Raw genomic sequence first — 19,321 nt, forward strand, 5'->3', positions numbered from 1 at the left:
GTGGATGGGTGATTAAGTGGTTGTCCAGATGAACGGGAGACGGTCAGGTTGGTGGAGCGGTAGAGGAGTGGATAAGAGAATGAATGGTGGATGGCGGTGGGTGGTGGGCGTTGGGTAGGTGGATAGTAGACGGGTGGATAAATGGACGGTGGGTGAAGACAGAGCCCGCCACGCCTCGCCCACCTGGGCTCTGGCCTTCAAGGCGTCGTAGTCATCCTTCATCTTCTTCTGGGCGTCCTCGTCCACGCTGGGGTCCCCGATCCTGTAGAACAGGGAGGCCGCCTCCTCCAGCAGCCGGTCCAGGAGCACCACCTGGTTCTCCACGTTGTTCAGCAGCACTTGAGCGTGGCTCAGCTGCCACTGCTTCTGCTGCAGGCCCAGCTGCAGCTCCACGGGGGGCTCCAGTGCCACCGCTATCTTCTGGAACCAGCGGTAGAACTCGTCCTGGGCCAAAAGGTACTCGCTCCAGTGCAGCCACACCCACTCGATGCGGCTGTGGGCACAGAGACCATGGCTGTGAATGACCTGGCTTCTGGGCTCTCCCTAGTCCTAGGGGGCTGTGGGAGGGGGTCCAGCGACATCTTCTCTGGGCCTCAGAGTCACCTGGGCAGCTTGTGGACACCCCAGATTCTGGGCCCTACCTCAGTGCTACTGGACAAGCCCCTCCGCCTGGTAAATTAGCTCCATGGTGGGGCTGTGGCTCAGATTCCAGACCCGCTCTGCAGACCAGCAGCCTTGCTGGCACAGCAGATGGGGCCTTAGCCACCAGGACCCCAACTTCTAGCCCTAGATTCCCACTGTCGATACACAGGCGCCCAGTCATTTCTCCCTGGTGTCAGGGCTCCCCACACAGTCACCTCAGCCTCTTACCACGGGCGTGCCCACTAACAGTCATGGGAAGATGTCACTGAGAGCATGTCTGGTAGTTTGCAGAATACGGTCTGTGGGCTTGTCATCACTCAAGGGGACAGAGGCTGAGGGCCTGTGTGTGGGTTCCGGGGGGGCCATAAACTCCCTGAGTAACCCTGCCTCCTCTCTCGCCTCGGTTTCCCCATCTGGAACATGGTGATGGCCCTATCAGTCCGGCCAACATCAAGGCACTTCGGAATTCCAAGTAAAAGGGTTTGAAAAGCAGAAAACACTGTATGAAACATTTCTCTTCCCACCCCACCCCCTAGTACATTCAACATTCAGTTTTATCGAGATGGAGAGGATGCTGGCAGGTCCTGTTTACAGAGGACCTACTGTGTGCCAAGCACTGTGCCTTGCTCTTGACATTTGCTATCTCCCCTTTCCATCCTCCTGACAACCTTTGAGGAGTCTGAGGTGAGAGCAACTTTCCCAAGGTCACGCAGCAAGTAACTACCAGAGCGAGGGGCAATCCTGGGCCTGTCTGATACCCTGCCCTCACCGCCTGGCTCCCCGATGCAGGCAGAGAACTTGGCCCAAAGAGCTGGGCAGGCAACAGGCCTTCTCACCCCAGGGCCATTCTCCCATGCTGCTGCAGGATGCACACATGGCGAGTCTATAAAGAATTAATCGTTGGCCAAAAGATGGGCTCCCACTGTCCACTGTCACCGCTAAGCCCAATTATAATCAGAAAGCGGGCGGCAGGGCTGGCAGAAATCCCAAGAGCACATCCTGCTCCCAGGAATCCTAGCTCTGGAGAAGAGCGCTTTGGGTGGAGGCCCCAGGCCTGGGTGGTCGTGGGCAAGGAGGGTCCGGGGCCAACAGCAGCCAAAGCCCTGGCAAGGTCTCCAGCAACCCTACCTGTGACAGTGAGTCATGTAGGTGACTGTGTCCTCCCATTCGTCCTTGATGTCCCTTATCTGGGCCAGAATCCTGGCCTTCTGGTCCTCGCGGCAGCATGCCAGGAGCTCTTCGGCTGCCTGCAACACCAGGTCCACCTTCAAGTGCCCCTCCGGCTCCAGCTGGCATATTTTCTGTCATGGACACAAAAGCCAGTTTCCAAGGGTTAGACGAAGTGCACACGGGCATAGCCACCGACAGCGACGTGATGGGAAGAAAGAGCCTGGACTATGAGCCCAGAGTGCTAGGGTTTGAATCGTGGCCGCCGCCCCCTTCTCTTGTGGCCTTGCAGCCTGCTGCTGCCTCTGAGGGTGGGAGCAGGGAGCAACGGGTTAGCACAGAAGCGCCCAAGCTGTCTGGTGGCTTGAGTTTCCCCTCTTCCCTGCTCAGCCTGCTTCGAGCTGTGTGAATTCAGGCAAGTTTCACCATCTCCCTGGACGACTTGGTTTGACCATCTGTAAAATGGGAGTGTTAACAATACTTAGCTCTAAGATTTCTTTTTCAGAATTAAATGAGAAAATGCACACGAAGCACGTGTCACGGTGCGGGGCCGTGAGAACCCGCCTCCCAAGTCTACGTAGGGCGCAGGCTTGCCCCAGGCCCCGGCTAAGGCTCCGGAGTCACCGGAGCTTGCGATGGTCAAGGCTGCAGCAAGTGCCCAGCAGGCACCCCGAGTCCCGCTCAGCAGCCAGTGGCAATGTGGAAAAGAAAATCCCATAGTGACTAGTGTGGACTAAAGGTCCGAGGGCCCCTGTGGAATCTTCTGGACTGAGGATTATCCATCCCCCGCCCAGAAAATTTCACACCACACAGGACCGGGGGTCCCACCACGAGACGAGCATGAACTTCCTGTCACCCCCTGAGATTTAACTGGGTTAGAAATCATCATCATAAGTAAGGACCCGTACGTCTGACTCCGGGCTGCGGAGCGCACTGCGAGCCCACTCCCCATGCGAGCGCCACGGGCGCCACGGGAATCCGGTTCTACAGACGAGGGCGCTGGGGGCCCATGGAGAGCCTGAACTTTGCAGAACGAGTCTGCAGCAGTCAGCGGGCCTCCTTCCCATCTGCTGCCCAGCGCGAGCTCGGCGGACTCCGGCTCCATAAACCAAGGGCACCAACAGCTCCCGCAAAGCTCAGTCCCTCTCTGCCGAACCCAGAAGGAGCCGGCCAGGTCCGGGAAGTCGCTGTGGGGACAATGGCCCTTCCTCAAAGCCTAGTGCCCCAATTGTGTGACCTCGTCCAGGCCGCTGCTGTGCCCTCCTGAGTCCTGGTCAGGGAGGCACAGGCTGCACTACGAGACACGGGAGATCCGAGCCCCACGCCTTTTGCACGGAAGTGAGTCTGTTCTTTCCTGGCCAAGGAGAGAAGAATCGGCCAGTCCCAGAGGCAGGCAGGACACCTGGCTGAAAGCAGGAACATCTCCCGAACTCCCAAGTAGTGGGTGGTTGGCTGTGGGCCGGGCCCAGAGGCCAGAGGCCATAGTTGGCCTGGCAGGGTCAACTTTTGAGAAGCAGATCCCACCCTTCCTTGCTGCCCTGATGACTGTGCCCTTTGACTGGTGCAAGGATTTTTTCTAGCCCATCACCAGCGAGGACGCGGCCCAGGAGTGCCCACTGAGGGACACTAGCCAGCTGGGAGGGGACTCAGACTGCAGCTGCAACACTGTTTTGATGTGACGGCGCCAAGGAAGACAACAGTCAGGTGGCGGCCGGATGGAGGGGAAACCTCGGGGGTGGGGCGGGCGGCGGGGAAGCAGGAGAGGAGGACAGCTGGAGGGATGGGTGCGTCCAGGGCTTTCAGCCCTCCCTGACCAGGCCAAGACCGGGTGGGCTCTGTGCTGGGCTCTGCTGCGTTCTTGGGCTCTGGGCTCTGCTGAATGCTCTGCTGGGCTCTGGGCTGAGCTCTGCTGGAGGGCTCTGCTGGGCTCTGCTTTGCTGGGCTCTGGGCTCTCTTTGGCTTGGGCTCTGCTGGGCTCTCTCAGGCTGGGCTCTGTGCTGAGCACTGTGCTGGAGAAAGCTCTGTGCTGCACAGGCACTGTGCTGGAGGAAATGTGCTGGGCACTGTGCTGGCCACTGTGCTGGGCTCTGCTGGGTTCTGTGCTGGGCTCTGTGGGCTCTGTGCTGAACTGTTGCTGGCCACTGTGCTGGGCTCTGCTGAGACTCTGTTCTGGGCTCTGTGCTGGGTACTGTGCTGGGCTCTGTGCTGGGCACTGTGCTGACGCGACTCTGAACCCTGGATCTGGATGTTCAAGCAAACGTGGCCTGATGCAGGCTGTGCTGGGCTCTGCAGACAACAGCACAGATGACCGTGAAAGAGCAGTGAGGCCACGAAGCACGACGGTGGCTCCAAGGAGGGGTGTGGGGAGGTCCAGGAAGGCTTCGTGAGCAGGCAGCGCTGGCACGAAACCTTGGTGATGTGCAGACGTTTGAGCGGGGGACGCGAGCAAAAGTTAAGCATGACCTGTTTAGGGACAGCGTGTCTGGCTTTTGGATGCCCGGCCCCAGGAAATGCTAGCATGCTCCTGGCCACAGAGGGGCCTGGAAGCCGGTAAGTAGGCAGCCCAGGTCAGGCCAGGCCCCAAGTGCAGAGCCAAGGAGGCTGGGAACCAGAGGACAAATAGCAAGACGCTGGGACGCAGGCCACCAGCTCCTGAGGCTCGGGCCGTGGGCACGCCTGTGCGCCTGCATCGGAACCACAAGAAACGACCCGCTGCCCTGGGCCGGCTCTGCCAGCAAGCCCCGCACGGTGCCAAGCACGCCAGTAACTTCTTCACCTCAGTCCTCCTCCCTCCCGCCTGGGGGCAACTCCCACCTCCCCCGAGTGAGCAGAAACTGCGGGGGCTCGAGAAACTCTCCCCAGTTGCTACTGCGGGCCGCAGGAGGATTCGAACCCAGGACTGGGGCGCAGACCTAAGCTCAGCCTCTGAAGCAACATTCTCTCCAGTCTCCCTTCACAGACGGCTTCCGCCTCCACGAGGGTCCTTGCGCCTCAACGTATAGGGGTGAGGGGTCCTTCTCTCCCCATTTTACCGATAAAAATGAGGTTGTGGGTGGGCATGGGACTCGCCTCCGGCCACACAGCATCAGAGCTGGATCAGAACTCACATTGCGGTCACTCTAGCAAACAGGCACTCTGCATACGCATCTCTAAGCTGGCGGAGGGGCCACGAGGGAGACTCCAGGCCCCAGGGGGAGGTCCCCGGACTGGGAGGGTGGACAAGGCTCTCATTGTTCCCTTTGGCCAGATGGAGGAAGGGAAATGTTTTCTTATTGTGAAACTGGTTTCAGAATATCAAAGCACATGGAAGATGAGCGTGCCTGAGCCCCGCGGGAGAGCACGGCGGTGGAGCACCCACCGAGGGAGGACACCACTCCCCCCTCCCAGGCTCCAGGTCAAGTTCCTGGGGCTCGCCTGATGAAGCGCTCCCTCTGGCCTCCGGCCTTGCCAGCAGGGCTTCCTAAGGACTACGCCGCCTCGCTTAAGCCAGACCCACCGCCGGGGGAAATGACCTGCCCACGAAGGGTGCAAGACGCCAAGGATTAGCGCCCCGAGACAGCGAGCACACACTCAGGGCGGTGGCGGTCTCCGGCAGACGGCCAGGAGCTGGAGCTGCGAGGGGACAGGAGAGCTCGAGGACATTTCACAGGAACAGCCAGACCCGAACAGAACGGCGTTCCATGGACCAAGGCTCAAGGAAATCAAGCAGGTTTCCTGCCAACAGGAGGCGGTGTGTGCTTGGGAGGTATGATGGCGGGGATGGGGGCTGGGCAGCTGGAGAGGAAAACAGGGCTGGGCAGAGAGTGGAGGTCTTTTGATGCCAAGTCATGGTTGGTGTCTCTTTGGTGGACAGTGGGAGCCACGGAAGGCTTTAGAGGAGGGTAAGATCATGAGACCCGTGTTAGGGGTGCTCCTCATACATGCGCGTGTGGCCACCCGGATTATGTGCATGCCTGTCCTCAGTTAGGTGTGAACTCGACAGCAGGGTGCGTCCCACCAGCCTCCACTGTCCAGGACCCCCCACGGGATGGCCAGCGGGGCTCTGAACTCGGCCCCAGGCTCAAGCCCTACGAAAGCAATTCCTTGAATTCCGGCCCCAAATGGCCCCCAACCTTCCAAATTGCCAACCTACCACCTGCTCTGTTACACAAGAGGGGTCCAAGCTCCGTGGCTTGGAGTTCTAGACCGTCACCCGCCTCTCTGGCCCTGTCCCCTGCTTCTGCCTAACAGCTGGTGCTGCCCAACGCCAACCATACTGGGGCTCCTGGCATGTGCCCCCAGCTGTTCCTACCTCCAGTACCTTTCTGACACTGTTCCCTCTGCCTGGAGGCCCCCTTCTCCCCACCCTCACCCCTGGACCCCCACTCTGGCTAACTCCTCATTTAAGCCACAGCGGCAAAGTCACTTGTCCCCAGCAGCCTCTCTAAACTCCCTAGGACTAGGCTGGGGGATGTGAGCTCCTCAGGGGCCCCGAGTGTCCTCCGGGAAGTGAAGTGGGGCTCTCCAATCACTGGAGTTCATTGCCCAATCGGGAAGGCTTTGACTAGATCACTCAAGAGTAGTCGGGCTCTAACCAGCACACGGAGCTTTGTTCGCGGCTGTCATAGGCCACGTGGGGACGGGGTGTCCTTCCCTGCTGGGAGATGCAGCCTCGCACTGACCGAGGAGGAGCAGGGCCGTATTTATTTAAGCTGTGTGGCAACCGGCTGGGGGCAGAGGCCAGGGTGCGACCACCTGGGGGTGAAGAGGGCATCGCGGGAGGGGACTAGAAAGGGTGTCACGGTCACCAACAACTTGGTCATTTACATCAAGCTTTACAGGCCGCCAAGGGCTTTCTCCTATGCTACCATGCGATTAACAACAAGCTGGCCCTCACTGAATGCCCTGCGGGTCTCTGACCCTCCTCAGAGCAGCATTCTGAGATCATTAGCGTCACCTCGATTCCAGGAAGGATGTGAACTGGAGCCCAGAAGGGTCAGGTGACTTGCAGGGAGCCACACCCAGCAATAAGCAGAACTGGGATTTGAACCCAGGACATCCAGACTACAAAGCCTTGTCCTGTCTCTAGTTCAGTGAGCTGTTCAATTCAACAGAGCGTCTGAGAAACCGGAGCACCCCGCTCCCTGACCCTGCCAGGCACAACATTATGTGAACACCCATCTCTGGAGAAGCCCGAGGAGGACTCAGAGACCTGAGCTCTAGGATGGAAAGTCCACCCGGAGACACGTCCACCTAGACGAGTCGCACGATCTCTCCAAGACTCAGTTCCCCCAACTGTACAGTGCAGACAATGGCACCTAGTTCATGTCTTGGTGAAGCTTAAACCATTGACTCTGAAAGGGTGATGTAAATTCTTAGTTTTGACCGTCCATTTGAAAAAAGACATCATGTATTTTCAACAAAATCCGTAAGACAGCACACACAAAGAAGCCACTCGGGGACGTGGGGTCCCTGGTTGGGGATCAGCTCATGTGGAAGAGGTAATTCTGATTCTGTCGGATCAGAATTGTGGAATATCCCAATGGGTGTGACCTGAGAAACGTGTCTGTCAGATGCTTTGCTTACCGTTGGGAAACTGAAGCCCAGAGAGGGACAGAGACTTGGTGGAGGTCACACAGCACTAGTATCAACATGGAAACTATAACCCAGGTCTCTGGCTCTTAGTCCAGTGCTCTTTGCCCTTGTACCGGGCTTGGAGCAGATGCTCTCAGATGGGAGTGCCCAGTGCCGGGCCAGGCGCCAGGCATCAGCACTTCTAGTCAGTGCAGCTCCGTATGTACTGAGCCCTGCTTTGTGCCAGGCAGGGGGTAAAGCTGAACCTGGACCCGGAGAAGCCGAAAGAGGTCACCCATCACTGGGCAGAGCTTGAAGGCCAACCAGGGCCCACGCAGATCTGGCAGGGACTTGAGCCCCAGGGACACAGGGAAGGGGGTGGGGAAGCCAGGTCTGGGCCAGCTGGGGACCCACCTGGTTGCACGGTGCCCCTCCCAAGACAGGAGGGCCAGAGGGCAGGCTCTAGACCCTCACTGTGAAGGTGTGGTCCAAGCACCAGGAGCAATGGTGTCACCTGGAGCATGTCAGAAATGCCACATCTTGGGCCTGCCCGACCTCCTGGATCAGAATTTGTACTTCAACCAAAATCCTCAAGAGATACAAACACATCAGAGCTTGAGAAACACCCCCCCTTAACAGTCGGGAAACCTGGGGCCTAGACCACCCCTGCCATTTAATCTAAGGCCCAAGAAGGAGGGACAAGGCCAAGGCCACGGGTGAGTCATGTGGCCTTGCCCCTGCATACCTCGGTCTGCCACAGCCTGGCCTCCAGGGCATCGCGGGGCCCCTGGGTGTTGTCGTTGATCTGCAGCTGCTCCTGCACGGCCCGCATCCACTCCCGGGCATCTTCCAGGCTCCCGTTGAAGTCCTCCTGGGCCCGCAGGGTCATGGCGCCTGTGGGGGTGGAAAGCGGGACCACGTGAGATCGGGTGGAAGGGCGAGAATGCAGGGGGCAGGCTGATGGGGCCACGAGGGCAGAACTGACAGTGGGGACAGGCCGACCCCCCACTCCCGGAGCTCCGACCGGGGACTGGGGTGACACGGCCAGAGAGATGGGGTTTGTCAAAGAGCCAAAGGACCGCAAACAGGTAGGGAAGGAACACAGGTCTGGCCTCTTGTGTGGCAGAGCAGGGACGGCGGGCCCGGGGTAACAGCTTGGCCTGGCAGCTTCCCTGCTCCCCTCTTGCCCACCTCAGGACTCAGGAGTATCTCCTGTCTCTTTGGGTCGAAGCCCCTTGCAAAGAGGACCCCAAAACACATATGGTCTGCAATGTTGGTAATGGATAATGCATCTGGATCTGAATGGATCAAAAGCCTCAACCTAAAAATCACGATTTGGGGCTCTGGCCAAGCTAACGCCAGCCCCTGAAACTCTCTTAAAATTAATATCTCAGGCCGGGGATGGCCATGCTAGTCAGGTGTCTGATGGCTACTTCTCTGACAGCTGGGGTTCACAACAGATATTGCTTCCATGGAGTCACACACCACGTACTCCTGGCAGCCGCTGACAATCAGCTGACCTGGCACTTGAGACCTGCTTGTATGCCTGCCTTAGGCAACACTTGCCTGCTGGCATCGATCTCCCAGATAAACCAAGCCCACGGCCCACACTTCCCTCACCCTTACCTTCCAGCTGCGGAGGCAAAGTCTCAGATTTTCTCATGGAACTTTCTCAAAATCCCATTAAGCCCAGACAAAACTCTCCTGTACGCCAGTCTTGTCTGCTTATGGCAACTCTAACCTACTTTGGATTAAAGTTATTTATATCTGCATCTTAGGTGGAGGATTGTGTCTAGCTTATCCTCCAATCTCCCATATTGCCTTGTACAGAGTAAGGCCTTTGCAAATGTCTTTGAAATAGCCCAGAATCGATATAAAGTTTAATGCGCTGAAAACCGATCACAGTGTTAGCTAAAACGACAAAACAAAACAAAACTAGCAACAACCCGAATGCTCAATAATAGGGGTTAGTCAAGTAAAGTGTGGTACATGTACCCTTCAGAATATTATGCAACCAACAAAAAGCATGCTTAAAATGAATCCGTGATGGAGAATTCTTAGAATATAATGATAATATCAAAAGAGACAAAATTGTATATTTAGTAGTCACGACTCTACAACTAATAAAAGCAAAATAAAATAACAACCACAAAACTGCGCTCATAGGAAAAAATTGGGAAGTCCTACCATTACAGCGTCCACGTGACTGAATTAGATAGAGTGCAGGCGGGGGGCGGGGGAGGGTGTGTGCCACGTCCCATGTGGCCTCAGGCCTCTCTTTCCCTGGCGTGGTGTCCTAGAAGGCCACTTGGTTAAGGATGATTGTCTGTGGTTGGTGGAAACACAGCTGGAAGTTTTTCTGTTTATTTTTCCTCTTAGGTACTTTGTGAATTTTCCAGAAAGGGCAATCGTTACTTAAAACAAAAACCAGTTTCTAAACCTTGGCTGAATTGTTTATCGGCCCTTTCTTCTCAATCATCAGTTGGTTGTTCATCAACTGATGGGACAGGTTGACTGGGAATCTGGGCGCCCTCCCGGGGCCCTGCGCTGGGCGGGTCTGCCGTTGGACTCCACAAGACAGGCCATCGGACCCACAAAGAAGGACACTGGCGGTGACAAGGAGTGAGCCACCCAGAGTGGCCTTCGCTCCGGGTGCTGGGCCCATCTGCCATTCACAGCTCAGTGTCCCACGTGTTGTTTCCCTTTTAGAGCTGTTTTCATTTTTTCTAACCATTTAATATGTCTCCACAGCCACTCCCAGCCTTTGAATGCTTCGTTTGAAAAGCACATTAGAATGTGCGGGCGTTTAAATTGGTTCATTGTGGCTTTAATCTCTTGTCTAGTGTGTGAGTTGATTGGCTTCCAAAAGCTCAGCTTTTATTTCTATAAAGCAAGAAATGGGAGAGGCAGGAATGAGGCTCCCAGAGTTTCGAATGACCCAACAGTGGGGAAAGCTCTAACTACCAAAAGCCAGAGAGGTTTTGCACAACGCTTCCAGCTGGAAATGCCCAGGGCCTATGAAACGTGGAGTTTTGGAGACCCCGAGGTGGGTACACCAAAGGAAACACAAGGGGTCCATGGGCGGGGGTGCAAAGCAGGGCCCGAGACCCAGGGATCAGCCCCGGCTGAGGGATCTAATTAGCCATGGACTTGGGGCGATTGCGGGCAGAGTTCAAGGGACATGGGCTTCTTGTTCTGTTCTGCTTGACCATTTCCTTCCAATTCAACGAAACACACAGGAATTAAGCACATTCTTCCAGCTGGGCCTGATGCAATCACAGCAGCAAATGAGCAGGCATTACCACCCCTGCCTCAAGAGGCTCCCAGGAGAGAAAGTGCACCTTGAACCTGAGTGTGGGTTGCAGGTGGATGAGCTGCAAGCCAGGTGGGGGGTTTGAGGAGAGTGGGAAGGGCTCTGAACTTTTTCTGAGGACCCCTTCTCAAAATAAAGGCTTGAAATGACGAGAATAAAATGCAGAGAATTACAGAGGGAACCAACCATATTAAAACATAGTTTTCGAAATACTGAAGTCGAATTCATGAGACCCACACACGCACTCCTTGACCACATTAATTCACAAGATCTAACAAGGAGTCCAAACGCTACCTTGATTTTGAAATAGTGATGGGCATAAATGACGTTTCTAGGTATGCACAGCTGTAATGCAACACAGACACATGTGTGACAGACACAGCCACAGTCACTGCTCGTGCCAGAGGGCGCTTGTTTTGGTTTGTCTCATGAATAATTGAAGGAATTGTTATCAGTGAGAGGTTAGTGGCAGTAGGGTGTAGTTAGTTTCCTATCCAAGTTCATGGGCCCCTAAATCTTATCTGCAGCTCCCTGTCAGTCCACTGACCGGGAAGAATCCTGCTCTGAGCCTCCCAGCAGCCAATGGAAAGGAGCCTGTTTCATTACACAAGGTTCAAAGCTGAAGTTAAAAGCAAATGAGCAGCTCGTGAAATGTCCATCCACAAGTGGTTTAAGGCCCAGGAAGACAGTCCCCCAAGCCTCCCTCCTTGGAACTCACCAGGGAGCCTTGTATATTTCCCTTTGCGGGAGCCCTGGGTGGAGTGGAGGCCTCAGGGAGAAAAGTGGCCAGGTGAGCCGGGCAGAGGGCATCCAGCACCTTCTCTGATGAAAGAAGGAGCTTGGTCCTCAATGAACTCAAGTCAGCTTCTGGCCCTCTTCCCACCCCTCCTCCAGGCAGCAGCCAGACGGGCCTTTCTAAAACACAAATCCAGCTGGCCACTCACTTCCTTACATAAGCGATCTATCTGTTGCAGCATGGGCCGCAGACTGGCCCCCGGCTCCCAGTGTGACCCTGTTTCCAGCCTTGCTTCTTCCCGGTCCCCGTACAATCAAGCCCACGGCAGACGTGCAGCTCTTGGTACATGGCCAAGACCACACATGACCTCTGCCCCCTCTGCTGGAAGCATGCTCCTTCCCAAAGCATCGCCATCCATTGAAGAGCCTCTAAGCGCCTGTGGCCGCCCACCACACTTCTCTGTGCCCTGAGGACTCGTCTTCCCTCTTGCCTGGGTACAGGACGGAGCCTCAGCACCCAGTGCTAGTGAGCCAAGTTACCGGCCCTTCATTAACAGCGACTAGAGGAACAAGTGAGCAAAGAAAGCAAGGGGCAATGCTGGGTGGAGCGGGGTGGCGGGGCACCCACGACGAGGCAGGGAAAATGGTAAGGAGAGCCCTGGACCTGGAGTCCATACGTTTACGCTGAGCAAGTGCCTTTGCCTCGCTGGGCCTCAGTTTCCCCACCTGTACACTGTGAGTGTTGAGCAGGGGGGTCTCTGAGGGACCTCCGAGGTTGTGGGCTGAGAGGGTCCATGTCACCCAGAAGCTGTGAGCCCGGCCCCCCTTCTCCCCCCGGGGAGCCCCTCCTCAGCCAGCTCGAAGCATCGCTTCCAGCATCGTGGCCCCCGCTAAGGCAGGCCAGGTGCCTTCCAGGGAGACGGCTCAGGGGACCTTTAGGTCAGCGGGGAGGAAGAGGGATATTTTTGTAAAGAGGCAGGTAGCAAATATTCTTAGACTTTGCAGGCCACGTGCAGTCTCCGTTGCATCTACTTCTTTGATTTTGCAACCTTTAAAAAATGTAAGAACCATTCTGTATTCACTAGCTATACCAACAGACTGCCCGCAGGATGGGGCCTTGGGCTAGAGTTTGCCACCTCTGACTGCGATGGCCCAAGGGTGAAGTCGGCAGCTGCAGGAAGCCACAGCAGCCAGCAGGCAAAGCTAGCTGGCTAAGTGACCCACAGACACGTGCCCTGGGAAAGGACAGGCGTTGAGGCCAAAAGGACCTAGAATTGGTCCTGGTGGTCTTGGCCCCACCATTTACCAGCTGTATGACATCTGGCCAGTCACTTAACCTCTAGGTCTCTGTCTCCTTATCTGGAAATGGGGTGTCAGATTTGGTTCAGGCTGCTATGCCAAGGTATCTTTTTATAGGTGACTTTTAATCAGCAGAAATTTACTCCCCACAGTCCTGGGGGCTGGAGGTCTGAGATCAGGGTGTCGACAGGGCCGGGTGGGGCCCCACTTCCGGGTGGCAGACTTCTTACTACGCGCTCACATGGGAAGGGGCTAGGAAGCCCTTTGGGATGTCTTTTACAAAGGCACGCATCCCATGCATGAGGGTTCCAACCTCATGACCTAATCACCTCCCACAGACCCAACATCCCAACACCATCACACAGAGGGTTAGGAGTCCAACATGTAAACTTTGGGGGGACACAAACATTCAGACACCAACACGGAGCTAACATCTGGGTTTGATTAACGAAGCAAGCCTCCCACCCTGCACCTGGAACACACTCCATATTTGGAAGTGGCTCCTTCTTCTCCCAATCCGTCAGGTGTCAGGTGCCAGGTTTTCCTTCCGTAGGAACCTGCATACAGACGCTGGCTCCCAAACCATCCCAGGGCCTGGTGGGGGCAGGAAGGGGGGCTGGTCAAATTCTGCACAAATACATCTTTCCTTGCATCTCAATGGCCGCTGAGTACCAAAGTGAGGGATTCAGAGCAAACCAGGTGGGGCTCCACCATGTCTTTGTGAGTGCAAGTGAGCTTAAAAATTAGGGGAGAGCCATACACACATAGGGGCCACAAAGAAGGGTTGTCACTGGGGCGAAGGATGGACTGAGTGGGGAGGTATTGCATGCTGAGGCAGAGACAGGTAAATTCCTGCGTTGGCCACAGGCAGATGGCGGTAGCTGAGCGCCAGACAGGAGACAACAGGGAAGCTGGGGTAGGGAGCAAGGCTGCTGAAATGATCTGTGGAAGCCTGGAGCCATGTCCCAGGAGGCTGGCTGGTCCCCGGGGGGCAGGGGAGCCTGTCAAGGTTCACGTGGGGGACAGGACTATTTCTGAGCTTCGGGCAGGTCACCTTGGCCAGGATAGGTAGAGAGGGGAGCACACACAAGGGGGTAGGCAGAGCCAGGGGGTCAGTGCAGAGACCGGCAGCCACAGGAGGCCACAGACCATGAGGACAGGCCGTGGGAGCGAGCACCATGGCACAACTTTCTGGGAGCCAAGGGAGGAGTCTTGTCCTTGGCAAGTGTGTTTGTCCTTCTTGGACTAGTTGAATGGACATAATATAAAACATGAAACTATGTATTTTCCAAACAACTTGGCAAAAAGAAAAAAATGTGCTCCAAATTTTAAAAAAGACGGTTCCATTTTCGAGTCCAGAAGCAGCCCTTGGTGGGGCTGCAGCTGTGGGAGGCGGGGCTGGGGGGCACGTCTGTGGCTGTCCCCAAGGACTCGGCCAGGGCTGGGCCCGAGGACGCGGACCTTTCTGGTTCAGCTGGCACTAGTCTGATGGATGAGACAGTTAGAAAGGAAACGGCCTTGGTTTTCAGCGTTCGTGTGGTTTTCACAAATGACAGCCGGAAGAGAAGTGGTTTTTCTTCCTTGACAACAGACAAGTTGGGTCAGGGCGAACGATGGAGCAGAATCAAGACAGAGCACATGCTCAGAAGACACCTGTGAGACTGACACATCCATAGAGGGCGAGCAAGACCCGTGGGCATGGCTGGGCACACGGCTTCCCTAGGAATGGACTGCGAGAGTGTACTTTGTGGGAGGCTGAGAAGCTTCCAGAATCTGAGTGCCAGGCCTGAGTCATCACCTCAGAAGAGGAGAGCTTAATTAGAGCCAGAGGGAAGACTCAGGGTGAACTAAGGAGGCAGAAATGTCGTAAAAAAGCATGTCCTGGACAGAAAGGTGGTGGAAAAGGTAACGTAGACTTTAAAAAGCCAGCCAGGGGAGAGGACACTGTGATGAGGGACAACAGCCCCCATCGTGCTGGGCGCCTGTCTGCAAGTTGCCCATGTCGTCTTGGCATCTTGGGTCTGAGAGGTGGGTACGGTCACGCGGGAGGCGGCAGGGGGGCGGTGGGGCTTCCTCTGGGGCTGAGCGGGGAGGGAGGGCCTCGGCAGAGCTTCCTCCCCTCCTCAGAATGCTGTGGGGACACATTCCTGCTCGGGAGCAGGTGCTCGGAGGGCAGGGCGGCCATCACCGTCCCCAACCGCAGACAAGAACGCTGAGACCGGAGGAACCGGCCCGGGCACCCAGAGCCATCCCGGAGGCACTCGGATGTGAGCCTGGTTCTATGGGATTCCAAAGCCTGCGTTTGTCTCACTGGCCCCACTGGCTCCAAAACCAAGTCCAACTCCGCTGTCCATTGGGGCATCCGGCAGCCCTGCTCCCAGGGAGGACGGTGACCCGGGGTCAGCCAGGGTCCGACCAGGCCGAGTGAATCCGCTCTGAGTCTAGCAGGGAACTAGAGGGACCTGGCTACATGGCGGGTAAAAGAGGGAAGAAGAAGCTGCCAGGAGGCAAAACAAACAAACCAACAAAAACAACAGAGATGGCAACTTCTCTCACTAGGCTGGAGGAACGAGGGGAGGAGGTGATGCTATCAGACCCGGCTCCGGCTCCGCTGAGCGGCCGGACCTGGGGCCCCAAAGCAAGCCAGGGCGGAGGTGCTGTCAGCTGTGGGAGAAACCCCTGGGCCCGCACGGGGAGCCTGAGCTCCGCAGCCCGGGGTGGCCAACCCTCCTGTGACACAGGGCAGAGCAGGGAGAGAGGAATGGCTGCCCGAGCCAGGACTGCACAGGCTGTCCATCCGGAGACTTCAAAGGGAACAGCTCCCTTTGCCCTGATTCCGGGCCGCTCAGCAACTGGCCGAGCTCTAGTCTAGTCTCTGGGGAACTAGCCTTGTGGGAAAAACGACAGGGTACTCGCACTGACGAAATCTCCCGACACTGACCGCCTGCCCGGTCAGCCTTGATTAGGAACTGGGACTCAGAACCTTGTGTCCTGGGGGTCAGCTGACAAGGACTCCTCTTCCCCCCTACCTCACCCTTCTCCTTCCTGGGCCTACAAAGCTGAGGCTGCAGGGTGTAGGTCTCCACTGGCTCTGGGGTGCCACCGGTGAGGGGCAGACACCCCGTAAGGGCCAGGTTGGAACAGCCCCCTACCTTGATCCCCCCAACACATTCTTTGGGAATGGGCACATGCTGTAATAACACTTGCCATTTGGCGATCCAGAAGCGCCAAGAATCCTGCTTAGGACCTAACCAAATCCCATTAGGGAACACTCCTAAAACGGGACACCAAACCCCTCCCAAGCCAAGACAGGGGCAAAGTCAGGTTCATGGAGTGGCTGTTATGTGGGACCTGAGACCGGCAAAGCCACGATCCAAAAGTGGGGGATCCGGGATTAACCATGACAATTAACAGCCACCGCGTGTCTGGCATTCTGTGAGTGTCTGACTCTATGATAAAGGTTTATAGCTATTAAGTCATTTATCCTACAAAGACCCAGTGAGACACTTATTATTATCCCTACTTTGTAGCTGTGAAAGCCGAGGATCAACTATATAAGAACACTGCCCGGGTCAGAGGGGTAGTGAGTAGCAGGGGCAGGACTGGAACTCAGAGAGACCTGAGTCCAGAGCCTTTGCTCCTAAACGCCACAGAGCTACCCGGCTTCCACGTCCCTGCCTGACCTCCCGGAACCCACTGAGAGCTGCCCACACAGTGAGAGGAGCCGTGGGCAGCCAGCCCTCCACGGGTCATCGTGCACCCATGAGCACTAAGTTCCAAGAAGGCGACTCCAGGGCATAAATCTGGGCTTCAGCTAAAAAATCTAGAATTGGAGACAATGAACTGAGGTCCCAGCGGCCAGGCCTGCTCAGTCACGTGGTGCTTGGCCACGCTGGCCCTGTGCCAACCCCGCTGGCCACTGGCATTTTGTTCTGGAACCCAGAAGGCTTCAGGATTCAGACCCGAGTAAGCCCCAGCCCCCATGGCACACCCCGCCGCCAGTTACAGCCTGGCCAGGGGACCCCATCACAAACTGACCCCAAGCCCTGGTCCGTGGCGCGCTCCTCATCCCGTGACTCATTCGGCTTCCCCGTGACTCATTCCTGCCCGGCCACACAGTTTCCACCCTCGCTCGTTCCCATTGCTCCTCCATACCCAGATGGAATTTCAGGAACTGAAGGGCAGCTGGTTTTAATCCCAGCGCGATTCCAAACGGATTCCGGGAACGCCTGCTTTTGTTTGCTTACTGCCTGCCGCCAACGTCACGGAGAAGCCATCCCTCAGAGCACCAGGATGGTGCTGGGCAGCTCTCTTTGATGTGGCGTTTTCAGAAGGGGATCCTGAGAGCAACGTGCGTAAAAAGCAGGGACAGGAACTCTGAGAGGCATCTAAATTGGTCGTTGGACAAGGAGCGCTCACGTCATCTTATTTAATCTCACAACAACCCTCCAAGGTGGCGAATCCAGACTGGGGGACCATCACCAGGTTCTCCCCACCTGCTTTTTAGAGGTAACCACGCTCAGAGAGGACCGCACCAAAGCCCCACAGACCGCGGGGAGCCACCGCCCACCCTCTGTCCACCAGCCTGTAACAGTTATTTATACAAGAAACACTGCTTAGTAACAGGGTGGTAAGGGCCACTTTACAGTTCAGCCACAAAGGGCGTGGGCCACAGACAACTTTCTCGAGGAGTGCTCTAAGAGCTATTTTCAATCCGCTCTCCGTCACTGATAAATGGTGTTTGGCAGCGAAAAAATGGCTGCTCTCGGGCCCAGCTCCCTCCCCAGAAACTTTGACTCTAAAGCAGCATTTCCGATCACTCTGAAATTAACCCCAAGCTCAACATCAAAAGGCAGAGTCTGGAGAACAAGATTTCTACCCAGAAAACATTGACCTTGATGACACACAGTCAAATACACATGTCTGGGGGGGGGGGAGTGGGGGAAGGCACAAAATAATTAAGAGGGGGTTGGGTTGTGGGGGGAGGCTGGGTGGGGGGAGCAACTGAGCAGCCTAGTGGGAAAAGCAACCTGCAGGGGGAGCAGGGCCAGGTGGCTCAAAGGCGGGGGTACTGTATCCAAGAGCTCCCCGCTGTGAAGGAGGAGGACTTGACTGAGGTCACACTTTATTACTGATGTGTTGTGGGGCGTCACTCTAAGTTAGAGGCAGGAACTGGCGTCTTTGCAGGTCAGGCGTCTGCGAGGACGAGACGTCAGGTGGCAACCTGGGCCTGGCCCGGAGACACTGAGTGCCTCGGACCACAGGCATGAGGTTAAGCAGGCCAAGCAAGGTCCCCTACCGGCCCCTCATTTGGAAAAGCAAGCATTGGGTCAGCGTTGGTTTTTCGCAGTGTAGGTCGCGCCCCTACCCCACGCCTCAGAAGTGACGGCTCCCCCAGCACGCCCAAGTCCCATTGGACTATGGCTTAGATCTCCAAGCCCTGGGGCCAGCAGAGAGTCCTCCTTCTGGCCTGTGGCGAGGCCAACCCCAGGTCTTGCTCCAGCCCCCAAAGCCCCTCGCTGAGAAGATCTGACCTGATGAGGTGGAGCCTCCAGGATTTCAGCGCCTTGGCCTTGCTCCTGCCCTCTCCTGCCTTCCCAAGTGACCCAAGCAGCCTCCGGGACAGCGAGGCAGAGACAGATGTCCTGCAGCTCCCTCTCTAGGCTCCTCCCCCAAGGTCTTATTGGTCCTGGGACTCAGCGCTTCACACCTCCTCCCAGGTAGGAGTCTGCCCACAGAGGGGAGCCGTCATCCCTGAGCCCACCTGGCCACCTGGGTTGGCCTTCCTCAGCATCTCCTGGAGCCAGTGCCCCCTCCCTGGACTGTCTGGGCCACAGCCCAAAGGAGCAGGGTGGACCTCAGTGACCCTGCACACCTCGCCACACACCTCCTGTGGCCTTAAATCCTGAATAACGCGTCAACAGACCTATTTAAAGGAAAGTTATGGCTGTACAATAACGTTCTCAAAACCCACACTTATCAGGGAGGATCTAAGAAAACGGAGCTTTCTACGGGATGAGATGCCGTTCAATTCAAAAGCACCACGCCAAAATATAGGGCTTCTAATTTTTTTCTATTAAATTTATTGGGGTGACATTGGTTGATAAAAATATATAGGTTTCAAGGATACAATTCTATAATACATCATCTGTATATGGCATTGTGTGTCCGCCACCCAAAGTCAAATCTCCCGTCACTAGATATTTGAGGACTTTTAATGTTTTTTTGTTTGTTTGTTTTTAGATGAAAATTTCAGAACTTCTCATAGAACATGTGGCCTCTGGAGAAATCTTCCTCAGACCCTAATTTGAGAAACCCTGGCCTGGAGGATGAAGCCAGTGCTCCCCGAGACCGTAAAGGATGGAGCACCCCCCGACTCCAACAGCCCTGACTCACCAGGGTGCTCCCGGCCCCCGTGCCACGGCCCCACCACGGTGCCGATGCTTCTAGAAGCTTGGAGCCTGGGTGCCGCCTCCCCAACTTAGTTCTTCCTGGCAAGTCCTCCCCTCTCCCCACCCCTCCAACACCTCCTTCTGGCGACTCTTCCCCGTTCCCCTTCCAGGATTCAGCTCACAGCCCCTCGGAGGAGAAACCCTTCCAGCTCCTGCCACC

At 56.2% G+C, this 19,321-nt stretch overlaps 1 protein-coding gene across 5 annotated transcripts in view; it reads right to left on the minus strand.

The window, feature by feature from the left end:
- The window catches only part of SYNE3 (spectrin repeat containing nuclear envelope family member 3), a 93,658-nt gene that overhangs the window by 39,019 nt on the left and 35,318 nt on the right, over window positions 1-19,321 (minus strand). For all 5 annotated transcript variants that reach the window (XM_039884147.1, XM_039884146.1, XM_039884148.1 and 2 more), the window contains exons 2-4: window positions 8,108-8,256; window positions 1,771-1,943; window positions 184-493 (exon numbers count right to left, since the gene is read on the minus strand). In XM_039884147.1, the coding sequence (XP_039740081.1) occupies window positions 184-493; window positions 1,771-1,943; window positions 8,108-8,251 (627 nt within the window). In that variant the 5' untranslated portion in view covers window positions 8,252-8,256. The remainder of the gene's footprint in view (window positions 1-183; window positions 494-1,770; window positions 1,944-8,107; window positions 8,257-19,321) is intronic.

The sequence above is a fragment of the Pteropus medius genome, unplaced genomic scaffold, assembly GCF_902729225.1.
Source record: "Pteropus medius unplaced genomic scaffold, Ma_sr-lr_union100, whole genome shotgun sequence".
In the NCBI taxonomy this organism is placed as follows: Eukaryota; Metazoa; Chordata; class Mammalia; order Chiroptera; family Pteropodidae; genus Pteropus; species Pteropus medius.